This window comes from Narcine bancroftii, chromosome 9, assembly GCF_036971445.1.
Source record: "Narcine bancroftii isolate sNarBan1 chromosome 9, sNarBan1.hap1, whole genome shotgun sequence".
Lineage (NCBI taxonomy): Eukaryota > Metazoa > Chordata > Chondrichthyes > Torpediniformes > Narcinidae > Narcine > Narcine bancroftii.
This window is the reverse complement of record NC_091477.1, coordinates 5,232,702-5,246,856: the sequence shown is the minus strand read 5'-3', so window position 1 is coordinate 5,246,856 and position 14,155 is coordinate 5,232,702. Positions and strand designations below refer to the sequence as shown.

Here is a 14,155-nt window from a genome sequence, read left to right as displayed (position 1 = left end):
GAATTATTTCATTCAAATAGTCGCATTGTGCCTGCAGTTGTGAGGCAATTTCTGTAAAAAAAAATCCCACGGAGCTGCTTGCTATCCAGTTTTCACTGTGTCTGATCTTACGTGATTGTGGCGGTGTCGTGAATGGGGCTGTCCGGATCACTCATCACATCTCTGTTCCCGATTGGTAGAAGAACTCATTGCTATTCGACCAATAAGGGTTCTGCTCATTTCTTAAAGCTGGAAGCATGTAAAGTTGCGCGGGATATTGCTGCATTAAAAGTTGCACAATTAAAATTTCTTTGAGCCTTGTTGATATTTATTTTCTGTCCCATTTATTATTTTTTAATTATCCCAATTTTGGAATCTAATAAACTAAAGATCAAGAATGAAGATACAATTTAGATTAGGAAAAGGAAAATATATGAAAAATCATTGTGGTCAAGTATCATTTTCTATTTTTTAGGTAACGATTCATTCATTATTCCTTCTTGGTTATAATCTTGAAGATAGACTCACACCTATGAATTAATTATACATTTTACTGAGGTGTTCGAACACCAATAAATATATGCAGGTGTTGGAACTCTGTAAGAATGACAAAAATTCTATAAGAACTGATTTGCTTTGTCAGCATTTGTTGAAAGATATATCTCACATTTTAAACATGTAATATTTTGAATGCACAACCTCAATTTGTATAATGGCATTGTTCTTTGCATGACTTGAATATTAGTCCATTACATAATTTATTTTCAACTTTTTAAAATCACCAAAACATTCATTGATCTTAGTTTACAAATAATTACATATTGGAAACTAAAATCACTCGTTTTCCATTAAAGCCAAGTTTATGTACTTAGTTAGAAAAAAAAGATATATGTGCACCTACTGAGGTGAGTCAACTTCTATAGGAGCAGGGAGAGGGGAGTCGGGACATTTTGAACGAGTGGCCGTCGAAGTAGCAGGAGGAAGAGGAGGGAACGACAGGAGAGCGGTGAGTGCAGGGAAGCAGCTGAGGTGACTGCTAACTGAAGGGTTAAACAGAGTTTATTCGTGGGAATGAGTGCGATAATTAGCATGGACAAATAAAAGGAGTCTAGCAAAAAAGGAGCGAGCTTGTGTGTAGCATAGTGGAGGAGTTTTGAGGCTTTGTCTCGAGAGGCTTTGCGAGCAGAGGCTGAGGAAGACCTTGCTCCGTTTCTTTCATTAATTTCATTAATTGACTTAGGAGTAGGTAATAGAGGGAGAAGTTAGGGCTGTCCAGTGCTCCGATTTTAGGATGTGGAAAGTCAGGGACAGCACGTTTGTTCCTGATGACTTCGCCTGCATTAGGTGCATCGAGCTGCAACTCCCTGACAAACCGGGTTATGGAACTGGAGATGGATCTGGATTAACTTTGGATATTAAGGGAGGCAGAGGTTTAATCGACAGTGGTTTCAGGAAGGCAGTCACCCCTAAAATTCAGGAGATATGTAACTACGACAATTAGGAGAGGGAAACATAACAGACAGAAAGAGCAGAACAACCACTGGCTGTTCCCTCAACAGGTATACTCTTTTAGATACTTTGTGCTGGTGGGGGGGGGCGGGGGTGGGGGTGGGGGGTGGAACGATGTACCAGGGAAAGCGAGCTGGTTATATCTCTGGCGCAGAGGCTTCCCCCTCCCCTCCACCAACACCCCCCCCCCCCGGCTCAAAGGTGAAGGGGGAGAAAAGGAAAGCTATGGTAATTGGGGACTCATTTGTTGGGAGAGCAGATAGGCTGATATGTGAACAGGATCGAGGCTCCGGCATTGTATGTTTCCTCCCAGGTACTAGGGTCGGGTATGTCTCTGATTGCGTTCATAGCATTCGAGAGGGAGCAGCCTGATATTGTTGTCCACGTGGAGACCAATGACATAGATATGAGAAGGGATGAGGTCCTGAAGAGGGAATATAAGGAGTAAGGAAAGAAGTTAAAAAGCAAGATTGCATGGTGGTAATTTCAGGAATGTTGCCTATGCTAAGCATCATAGAGGGTAGGAAAAGTAAGTTGTAGCAGTTGAATGCGTGGCTGAAGAGTTGGTGCAGTGGGCAGGGGTTCAGATGAACTGGAAGGAGACCAATATCCTAGCGGCAGATATGCTGGAGCTGTTAGAGAGGATTTAAATTAGATCGGCAGGGGGTGGGATTCAGAATGTGAGTGCAGAAATGAGAATAGAAGGACAAAACCATGATGCATGGTGAACTGCGTTTGTGAAGAAGGACAGGCAGGGGACAAAATATAAAGGTAGAGAGAGGAACTGATATGTGTCTATTCCAACGCCAGGAATAATACAAATAAAAGGGATCAGCTTAGAGCATGGATCAGTACGTGGAATTACGATGTGGCGGCCTTTACTGAAACTTGGCTGGAGGAAGGCAAGATTGGCTGATGCAGATACGGGGGGTTAGATGTTTTAAAAATAATAGGATGGGAGGTCGAAAGGGGGTAGTATTAGTGGTCAAGGATAGTATCACGGCTATAGAAAGGGAGGATGCTGCAGAGTGAGTGTCCACTGAATCGGCGTGGGTGGAAGTCAGCAATAGGAAGGGAACTATCACTGTGCTGGGAGTAGTCTATAGGCCCACAGGTAGCCATCGGGACAGAATGGAGCAGATAAGCAGATAAGTTTTACAATGGTGCAGGAAATACAGGGTTGTAGTTATGGGTGATTTCAACTTCCCTAATATTGTCTGGCACCTACTGACTGCTAAAGGGGTAAATGGTGCTGTGTACAAGAAGGATTTCTGACAGGGTGTGTGGACTGGACAACTAGAGTTCAGGCCAGACTGTATCTGGTTCTGGGGAATTAACCTGGTCAGGTGGCAGATCTCTTGGTGGGGGAGCATTTTGGTGAGAGTGACCACAACTCCCTTAGCTTCAACATATCCACGGAAAAAGATGACAACAGTCAAACTGTTTCCCTGATTAACTGGGGAAGGAATAATTATGAAGGAATGAGGCAGGAACTAGCCAGAATAAATAGGAAACTGACGTTTAAGGGTGAAAGCACAGAAGTAATGTGGAGGAAGTTTAGGGACCATATGTGCAGGGTTCAAGATAGGTTTGTCCCATTAGGATAACGGAAAAACTGATAGGAAATGGGAACCGTGGCTGCCGAAACAGATCAAGAAACTAGTCTGGAAGAAGAAAGCATACATTAGATATAAGTAGCAGGAAACATGACGGGCTCATGAGAAGTTTATAGTAGCGAGGAAGGATCTTAAGAAAGGATTTAGCATAGCTTGGTGGAGGCATGAGAAGGCCTTGGTATGTAAATTTGAGGAGAACCCCAAGGCGTTTTATGCTTATGTGAAGAACAGAAGGATGGTGAGAATGAAGGTGGAGCACTATGTGAAAAAGGAGGCAACATGTACCCGGATGCAGAGGAGGTTGTGGAGGTCCTAAATGAATACTTGGCTTCAGACTTCTCAAGAGAAAAAGACCCTGATCACAGTGAGGGAGAATTCTTAGAATTATAGACTGGTGAGTTCTGCCAGAGGTGGGCAAACCAATGGAGAGAATTCTTAAGAATGGAATCTCTGAGCATTTATACAGTCTTTTCAAAGGAAGGGAAAGTCTTATCTCAGGAGTCTACTTGAATTTTTTGAGGAGGTAACAAAAGAAATGGATGAGGGTAGGGTGGTAGATGTGATCAACATAGATTTGAGCAAGGTATTTGACAAGGTTTCCCACAAGTGACTCATCCAGAAAGTCATGAGTCAAGGGATCAGTGGAACATTGGTTGTGTGGATTTTAAAAATGGGTTAGTAGGAAGAAAGAAGAGACTAGTAGCATTCAAGAATTCCAAATATCTTTGGTATTATTTACATGGGAAAATGTATCCATTGTCTACCATGTTCTTGCCTCGATCAAGCCCTCCAACAACACCTTCCGAGGAAATTAACCTTAGACCCTCCAGTCTTTTCTGAAACTCTCGTCCAGATAAAAAATTGGCGGCGCGTGTCGGAGATGCTGCAACCGCAGAGCAGCCGCGGGCGCAGAGCCAGGGGAGCAGACTCCTCAGAATTTAACCGCTTGGTCCCAATGGCGGTAACTACTTATAGGCCTTAAACGACCTGCTAAAGGAGCCGACGGTGTTTGTAAAATTCTGCAACCGCGGCATCTGTGCCCAAGATGGCGACGCCTTACCCTCGACAGCATGTAGACTGCAGGTGAGGAGGAGTGTGGGGGAGGTTTGGAACGGACCAGCACAGAGTACTAGAAACGGGGAGAGCACCCCCCCCCCTTCCCTCCGTTGAGAAGGAGAATCAGGAGGCGACGACTCTACAGGACGGTGACCACAGCAGCGGACCAGCGAGGGGCTTCGCGGCTGAAGGACCCACACAGACTGCGGGCAACTTGCAGATGGCCGACCTTCACGGCCTGCTGGAGGCGGCTTATGGGAACCAGGTACAGGAAGCTGGGATTCGAGAGGGTGCTGAGGGCAACAATGGACCCGAAGGGCTTCGGTCACTGAAGGCTTCCTCATATTGGAGGTTTGGATCTGGAGTTGGGGTTGCCGACCTATCGCCAGGAATCTGCGCTGTTGCAGAGGCTGCAGGAGCGCTGGAGTCGAATCCACGGACACTCAGTGAACCCGAAGAGAATGCCTTTTACTTCTCTCTCTCTCTTACTCTATAATCTACAATAAGGGGTGCCAGATAACATTAATGGTGACTCTTAGTCTGCCTTACGACAGATAGAAGACAATTTCGTTTAATATTACATGTACTGTACTATTATACAATAAAAGAATCTTGCGTCTTTAATGTCGTAACGAATGTTTTCTACACCTTCCAGTGCAATCACATATTTTTATCTTACATTGACCACAATTTCTTATAATTTAGTGATTGCCTAGCTAATATTGTACAAAACTGTACCATAGCCTCCATGGTCGTATAGCATACCCCATGGCAAATTAAACCCGGAACCCCACATGCCTTCTTCACCTTGAAAAATACGTGGACTTGAATGCTAAGGTTACTATGTTACCCAAATGTTCCTGGAGACCTCCATTTGTTGTGCACATTCTACCCTTATTAATAACAGGATATAAAAACTATGCATGGGATGACTGCGCTCCAAAGAGAGTGACAAGAAATGAACCAATCGATTTTAATGACCTGGCTGGCAACACTATTTTGCTTTCAAATACCATAGAACACCATGTAGTATAACAAATACCATGTTTCAAAACATCTACCAGGTTAACTTTCATTGTGTCTGCAACTTGCACTTTAAACTGCATGTTTGTAATTGTCACAGAGAAGATAAAGTGAATGGGGATGGGGGCTAGAGAGCTGCAAAGGCATCAAGATAATCAGAAGGATCCCAGGGCATTGGATAAATGTTTTCAATTTACTAATAATCGCTACAATTATGTGTACTGTAAAATATAAAGAAATTTGGCAGCTTGTCTGTAAGCAGTAAACGCAGCAAGATTTTCCACCTAGTGATGTCAGTAACTGTAACTAAAACGACCCACATTTCCCAAATGTATGTTTGTTTCCAATTTAATGATTTGACGATTTTTGTTCTCTTTGGAAGCTCACCTTAAATTTTACAGTCTCATTTGATTCTTCAGGCTCTGCCACTCGTGCATTCAAATTCCCATCAGGATTCTTCTGGGTGTACTGAACAGCTGTAGACATACTATATGTTTGAGGAGTTGTGAAGTCTCTTTTGTTGGAATGCAATGTTGAACATGACTCGTAACGAAAGCTCTGAGAAAGTGGATCACCTCCGAAAACCTCAACATAATTTGGTGGTATCTGAAGACTTCTACTGGCCTTTTGAATTCCATTCAGAGAATTTCTTGTTTCAAAACAGCAACAATGATTCTGAGAACAGTATGTGTGTCCATCATTATTTGGGTGTTTATAAACTTTAACAGTGAGGATAATTAGAATCAGCAGGAAAACGATAGAAGTTGTTCCCAGGGCAATGACCAGGTAAAAGTTTAGACCAGGAGAGAAATAAAGATCTTCAGATAAACTGGTGGCACTTGAGAAATTTTCTCCTCCATTCACATAGAGTACAATAGTTATTGAGGCTGAAAGTGGTGGAATTCCGTGATCTTTTACGAAAATCACCAATCTTTGTTTGGAAGAATCTCTACTCCCAACACCACGGATTGTCCAGATTTCCCCCGTATCTGCTGAGATTGTAAAGAGATTGCGATGAGTTGCCTCAGAAATATGGTAAGAGAGACGAGCATTCTGACCGACGTCGGCGTCAATTGCTGAAACCTTGACAACTAGGTATCCAGGTTCTGCAAACCGGGATATTGTTTCTATCGCCGTTGATCCATATTTGGGCAAAGGATTCACGATCACCGGGGCATTATCATTCTGATCAACTATAATTATATGCACCAATGCGTTACTGCTGAGCGGTGGAAGTCCAGAATCATGCACCTGAACGTAAATCTTGAATTCTTTCAATTGTTCGTAGTCAAACGACCTCTGAGCAAGTATAACGCCACTCTTTGGATTGACAGAGATATATGAGGCAATTGAAGTGTTATAAACGTTAGATGGCAACATAGAAAAGTTCAGTCGCGCATTCTGCCCTACATCTGGATCAAGAGCAGTCAGAGATGATATTGAAGCCCCAATAACGTTGTTCTCCACGATATTGACCGTATACACTGGTTGCGTAAACATTGGAGCATTGTCATTTACATCTGAAACAATTACACGAAGCGTTTCCTTGGCTGTTAGAGCGGGATTCCCTGCATCTGTGCATGTTATGGTAATGTCATACCTGGAGATAGTTTCGCGATCCAGGGTACGCTGTATAATCAGTCTGGAAAAGTTTTCCGAAGTCGAATCCAGCTTAAACGGCAGGTTACCTGAAATGTGACACTGTACTTGCCCATTTTGTTCAGCGTCTTTGTCCTCCACGTGGAGTAGAGCCACTACCGTTCCAACTGAGGCATTCTCTGACACAATACTTGACGAAGATGTCAATGTCATGTCAGGAACGTTATCGTTCACATCAGTAACATTTACCAACACATCACACTGTTGAGGCATTGCGTTCGGGCCATTATCAACTGCTTGAACATTAATTTCAAAAAACTTGCATTGCTCATAGTCCAAGCGCTTTTTCAGCCTGACTTCACCAGTTTTCGAATTGACATGAAAGAATTCAGGAACATTTTCAGAACTATGGCTACTGATCATGTACGTTATCTCCCCATTGGTCCCTTCGTCCAAATCAGTGGCGTTTAACTTAATGATCAGTGTACCGGTGGGAGTTGATTCCAGCAGGCTCACCAGATAAACCGACTGCGAGAAAACAGGAATGTTGTCGTTGGCATCCTGTACTTCGATAGTTACCCGAAGCTTACCCGATCTTACAGGGACTCCTCCGTCCTCGGCGAGCAACGTTAAGTCGTGTCTTGGCAATGTTTCTCTATCCAAAGGCCTCTGCAACACCAACACCGGTAACTTTCTTTTCCCACTGCGCGTTTGTACATCAAGAATAAAATATTCACTCGGAAGGAGCTGGTACGTCTGCAAGGAGTTTGTTCCAATGTCCGGATCGCGTGCAACCTCCAGAGGAAACCGCGCTCCCGGCGCCATGATCTCTGAGATTTCAAGGCGGACCTGGCTTTTAGGGAAACTGGGGGCGTTGTCATTTACATCGAGAATCTCCACTTCCACTTGGTGAAGGGTGGGGGGATTTTCAAGGACAACGTTCAAGGATAAAATACAATCGTTCCTCGTTCCGCAAAGTTGTTCCCTGTCGATATTTTCATTCACAAATAAATTCCCATTCTCCAAATTTATATCAACATACTGCTTCCTTGGACTGGGCGCAACCCGCAAACTGCGAGCCGAGAGCTGCTTTAAATCTAAACCCAAATCAAATGCGATATCGCCAACAAAGGCACCCGGTTGCAGTTCCTCAGGAACAGAATATCGAACCTGCCCAGAAATGAGATTCCAGTGGCCGAACAAACAGCCAAATAGTTGGTATTTCAACAGCCAATGTATATTATCTCTCATTTCCAGGAGAAATCATTCCAATGGTTTTAACCAGAGACAATGCCTTTAAACAGCAATTTCATTTAAAATGAGGCAAATACAATGCAGAAGATGCCTATACCTTGCGATTTTTTTTCACTGATTTCATTTAAATCTTCTGTTGCGTTGACCCTCGACTTGAACCGTGCAAAATGCTCGGACGCTGCTTGATACCCAGTTTGCACGGCATCTGGTCTTAAGTGATGGCGGCTGTGTAGTGAAGGGGGTTGTGCAGATCACCAGCCACATCTCAGCTTCTGATTGGTAAATAACGTAGCAGTCACAAAGTACCAATCGGAGGACAGCTAATTTCTTAAAGCAAGAAGTGCTTACATTGATACATAGCTGATTTATTTTTTGCTGTACAACCGAAATTCATTGTAGCTGTTTGGATGGTTCAGAATTTTTGAGAATCTACTCATAGAACCGTAATTTCAACATTAACCGCACTGAATAACAAACCTGAAAAAATGTTAACAACATCTCCATCAAAATGAACAACTAACTCAGAATGCCAAAAATCAAATTTCTTTTTCTTCTATCATGAATTTGCAATTCATATCCCAAATGTTTTTCTTCCTTTCGTAATAGTTTTTGTCCAGTTGGATCATCGACAAAAGTATATTCTCTAACTTTACATAAATGAGGTCATGATCTCTACATCATGCACAAAACTTCCAATTAAAACATAACGCGCAAATTATTCCTTGTAAATTCTGAAGCTTGATTAACGTTATTTTCATTTTTCCTGCTCTCCTTGAATATAGAATTAATTAATTATATCGACAATTTTCTATTCTGTAATAGCTATCGGCAACAACTTCCCTTAAATTAAAATGAATATCTTCTACGAAAATAATTATTTTTACCGTTAAATTCATCTCCACTCTTAAAATTGGACCAGTCTGTCTCGCCATGCCAACCGCAATGACCAAACCTGGTCCTTATACCACAGGACTGATAATATCGAGGATGGAGTGTTTGTGATGCGGTGTCCTCCTGAAACTTGTCTTGGATGGGAAGCTTTCTGAATGCGGCAGGGGTAAGATATCTTTGACAGCAGATTCTCACTAAAACGTGAAGGGTGAGAAAAAGTGTGGTATTATATCATGACTTCTGTCGGTCACCATGTAATGACCAATTAAACCAATGAGATCTGAGATCAAGCATCACATCTACCAGGGGTACGAGATCGAAATAGCAATTCACCGGAGAAATTCTCTGTGGATTGCAGCAAGGACTAGCTGCAGTGTTGGGCGCCGTGTGGTGTTCAGTGATATTGGGATTGGGAAATATTCTGGATTTAGCGGTAAATTTGAAACATTTTTTTTTAACATGCATTAAAATGCAGGCTTACTTAATCCCATTATCCCTTCGGGTCTACTATTTTATATCAAGGAAATCAGGAAAACATTATTTTCAAATGTTTATTATTTCTCCAACTTTATTGTAAAATTTGTGAACCTCCAATGACAATATCTATATTATTTATAAATTAAAGGTTTCACGCCTTATTTAATCCAGGCTATGGTTCTAAATAATTCGATATCCTTCTGCTCAATAAACTAGAGTAAAATTACAAAACTTTTGCGCATTCCAAACGATGTAGCATTGCAAATAATGTCCATATCAGCAGGAAATCCAAATCCACGAAGTGTGGTCACATCAATCCTTTACCAGATATCAATATGGATGGAACTTATTGTGAAACCTCCACGAAAAAGCTATTTAAATTTCTTTGTGAATACGCATTTTATCTCAATGCTGCAGACAATATCTCATTGTTTTTACCATTATCGACATTGGTGGATTTTGAATACAGTGTTTGATTGCGCATGGCATCATAGAGCCCCGAGAAAATCTCACGATATACCATCAATGGCGAGAGGCACAAGTCATTCAAATAAAATCATATTTTAAAACTTTAATTATATTTGGTGCCACGCCACATCATTCGTTCCTCTGCACGCCCATGAAACTTGAAGTGGAAGTAAGCATATTTTTGTTTCATTGACATTACATTTAACTTCTATAATTTATTTAGTAATGGTATTTCAAGAAAAGGTCACGAGAGAAAAACAACAACAGTTGAGGTTTGTCACACCACCTCTATCAAGGACTACTGAAAATGGCTAAAAAAAACTAGCCAGTTCTGTGACACTTACTTGAAAGAAAAGATGGTTGCAGGTGCTTAACATTCATAAAGGCCAATAACCTTTAAACGAAGATACAGTGGCAGAATTCATTAGAACAGTGTACAACAAGACACCGACATGAAGAGGAGGAGGAGCCTTGCCGTTGAGCCCACAATGTGGGTTAGCATTTGATAACGAATGAGTCTGTTTCCACGCGACTTAAACCTAAAGAGTATTTGGGATTTGACTATTAAGTGACTTATTATTTATATCTGAGAAGGTTGTGCATTGGCCATCTCCAGCACAATGTAACCACAGATATGACAAGCACTGCCTTTGTTGCACCAACATTTATAATTTAATTTTTCAACTAAACCTAAACTATGCATATAAATTATATGTACGTGTTGTTAGATTAGGAACACAGAGAACATTGAACAGAGTACTGCAGCACAGCATGAGCCCTCCGGACCATGAAGTGTCGATCTTTATAAATTTACTGTATATCAATTTAATCATTCCCCATCACAAACCTTTAACCTCTACTGTTCGTACTGTACTGTTCATATGGCAATCTCATAATATTTCAATTGTCCCGATTATGCCAGCCTCCACCACCACCATTCTAGACACCTACCACTTTCTGCACAAAAAAACGTAGCCCTGACGTCACCCCTCAAACTTTTCTCCACTCACCTTACATGCGTTCTTCCTATTGTCACCTGGACAAAAATGTACTGGCTGTCCAGTGTTTCTCGGTCTCTCATAATAGTACCTCAATCAAGTCCCCTCTTATCCTCCCTAAATTTATATGGATTATCTGTCATGCATTTGTTTCCAAAAACTTCTCTATTTGCTTGATTCTTAACTTTGGAAACACTGTACAAAGTTAGAAAGTATTTTATTTTTGATGATATATTTCCTGTTGAAATACAGATCTGTGGATTCAATTGGGGCGACACTTGCCTGACGTTACCTGACATTAAGATGCACAATTGTCTACTCATTATCACTGAATCAAAAGTCTTCCATTCATTCGAATAAATTAGGGCATGATCGTTCTATTCTCACAAATTTCAGTGGATTAAGAAGGTCGCTCACAACAATTTCTCAGTAGCAATTATGTCTAGGCAAAAGAGAAGAATTAGCTCAGTGTTATATGTTGAAACACGGCGTACTACAATACATCACAAAACATAGAACATAAGATATTTATAGCACAGTTGCTTACCTATGTAAATCTACGCTATCACAATCTAATTCTTTCATACCACAAATAGCTATAGACCTTTATTTTTCTTGCCGATATTACAGTATTTAAATTGTCCATATTGTAACAGTTTGAACCACTACATCCGGAAAGGTACCCTCTATTCTCCATATAAAATCGGGTACCTCTGACATCTCCCTTAAACTTTCCTCCACTTATCCAGATGTCTAATGGTATATGGTACTGTTGCTCACAGAAAACTGTCTATCTACCTAATCTCTGTCCCTCATAATCAAATAAACCTTGATTAAGTTATCTCTCATCATCACTCTAAAGAGAAAGTCACGGTCAATCCTGCTCCATATGACATATTCACCAATCCACGCTTCATGCTGATAAATCTCCTATTCACCCTCTCAAAGCATGCACACTGTAATGACGCAATCAGAACTGAACCGGACTCAGGAAGGCCAGAACTCAATGTCTTCTTAACCAACCAACCAACGCGTGCAATATCCTGAAGGGATATATTGTACAGGATTCCAAGATCCCTCTGTTCCTCCATGCTGTCAAGAATGCTGCTATTAGTCACCTACTCTGTCTTCGAGTTCAACCTTTTAAGGTGAATAATTTTCAACATTCAAATTTAACTTTATCTTCCACTTGTCGGCCCAACTCTGCATCCTGCTTATATCATGTTATAACCAGGCAACTTCGTATACTGTCCAGAGCAGCTTCAACCTTGTATCATCTGCAAACTTATAGACGAGCCTCTTCATCCACGTCATTAATAAATCCCACAATGAGCAGGGGTCCCATGTCACATCTCTGCAGTACATGATTCATCACCGACCTTCAGGTAAAATATGCTCTGCTCTATGTATTACCAGCCTCAGCTTTCTGCCTTCAAGCCATTCTAAATACAAACAGCCAGTAGCCCCTTGATTCCACATCTATCAAGGATAATATGTCAGATGAATGTTTGGCTGTATAATTGATTCAGGGGTCAGTGCTTCAGATTTCCTAAGGATTGGCATCTATTTTGAGGAAGATATTATCAGTTCAAAAAGGAGGGGTTTTACCTCAACTGGAAGAGAATGAATGTCCTGGCTGAAAGCCTTTCTACAGCTGTGGCAAAGTGGTCAATGTCGTTTGGCAGGGGGTAGGACAGAGAGGTTCAAAGGTTGATGGAATGTGTAGTGAGATTGAGAAGATGGACAGACAGTGGACGGATCAAAAATGTAGTCATTTGGAAGGACTGAAATGTGTTTAGCTCAATGCAAAAAGTAATAGGAATAAGTAACATGAACTTAGAGCATGGAGCAGTAGGTGCAATTATGATGTTGTGGCTGAGACGGAGACTTAGATGGCTTCAGTTCAGGACCCACTGATAGAGGTACCAATGTCTAGACGTTTAGAATGTGATTAGAAGGGAGGTAAAAGAGGAGGAGTATCATTACAAATTAGGGATGGTGGTATCATTGTTGCTGAAAGGGGTGCATCAATGCAGATGGAAGTCAGAAACAGGAAGAGAGCGATCATTGTATTGGGACTTGTCTAGGTTATTCAAATGACAGGCTGTTATTTGCTGTTATATATAAGTTCCAGAATGTTGACTGAAATCACTGTGATACAAGAGGGACAGGAGAGGCAGAATTTGTCAGGTGTTGCCAAGAATTCTTCAGAAAATGTGTGAACAACCTGATTAGAGGAGAAGCCATACTGTATCTAGAACTGGTCATGATCAGTACTAGTCATGTGACATACCTCTTGGTGGGGAAGCATTTCGGTGGCGATGACCATAACACCCTGACGTTTTGAACAGCTAGGGGACAAGGAAAGGAGTGGATAAAATGATAAAGTGTCTAATTGAGGAAGGGATAATTATGAAGGGGCTAGGCAGGATCTCGGGTGAGCAAAAATGAGAACAGATGTTCTCAGGGTAAAGCACAGAGGCATGGTGGAGGATGTTTATGGGCAATTTGAGCTGGTTTAGCGAGAGGTTTGTCCCATTCAGACAAAGAAAATATCGTAGGATAAGGGGACCATGGTTGACAAAATGGCGAGACAGCTAGATAACAGGAAGAAGGATGCATATATAAGGTTGGTGAAACAAAAGTTAGGAAAGACTCACGAAAATTCTATAGCAATCAGGAAGAAACACGAGAGTACTTGGGAGAAGAAGAAGGAGGCTGAATAAGGCCTTGGCATGTATGATAAATGGCAAATGTGTATATACAAAGAACAGTAGAATAGCTAGAGTGAAGGTAGGGCCATTTAAGGATGGGGGGGTGACGTGTGCCTGGACAAAGTGGAGGTAGGGACAGTTCGAAATGAACACTTTGCTTCATTGTAAAAACACACAATGGTCGACTATGAGATCAGTATAGAGCTAACATATGTGCTGGAGCATGTTGAGGTTACGAAAGGGGGTGCTGGATCTTATTTAAAGCATTCAGACTAATAAGTCTCCAGGACCAGATGCAATATGCCCAATTTACTGCAGCAAGCAAGAGAATAGATTGCTGGGGCGTGGGCAATGGTCTTTGTGTCTTCCCAATGGATTGCAAATAGCAAATGTAGTCCACTTGGTTAAAAAATGTAGGTTGAATCCTGAGAATTATAGACGTGGGAAAATTATTGGAGAGGACTCTTCGGAACACGATATGAGAAGTTAGAGAATATTCCTCCCAGAGATAATCACTGTGGCTTTTTGAGGAACAGGACTTGACTCAAGTGCCTAACCATGTTTTTTTGTG

General features: G+C 41.5%; 2 protein-coding genes across 2 annotated transcripts in view; both read right to left on the bottom strand.

Annotated features, from left to right (window-relative positions):
- The window catches only part of LOC138743156 (protocadherin gamma-A11-like), a 149,493-nt gene that overhangs the window by 130,186 nt on the left and 5,152 nt on the right, over positions 1 to 14,155 (bottom strand). The window lies entirely within an intron of this gene.
- On the bottom strand, positions 63 to 8,291 carry LOC138743155 (protocadherin-10-like). The gene is made up of 2 exons (XM_069898053.1): positions 5,571 to 8,291; positions 63 to 259 (listed from the first exon to the last, which is right to left on the bottom strand). Exons 1-2 carry the CDS (start codon positions 8,031 to 8,033, stop codon positions 155 to 157), a joined length of 2,568 nt encoding a protein of 855 aa, XP_069754154.1. The 5' UTR covers positions 8,034 to 8,291; the 3' UTR covers positions 63 to 154.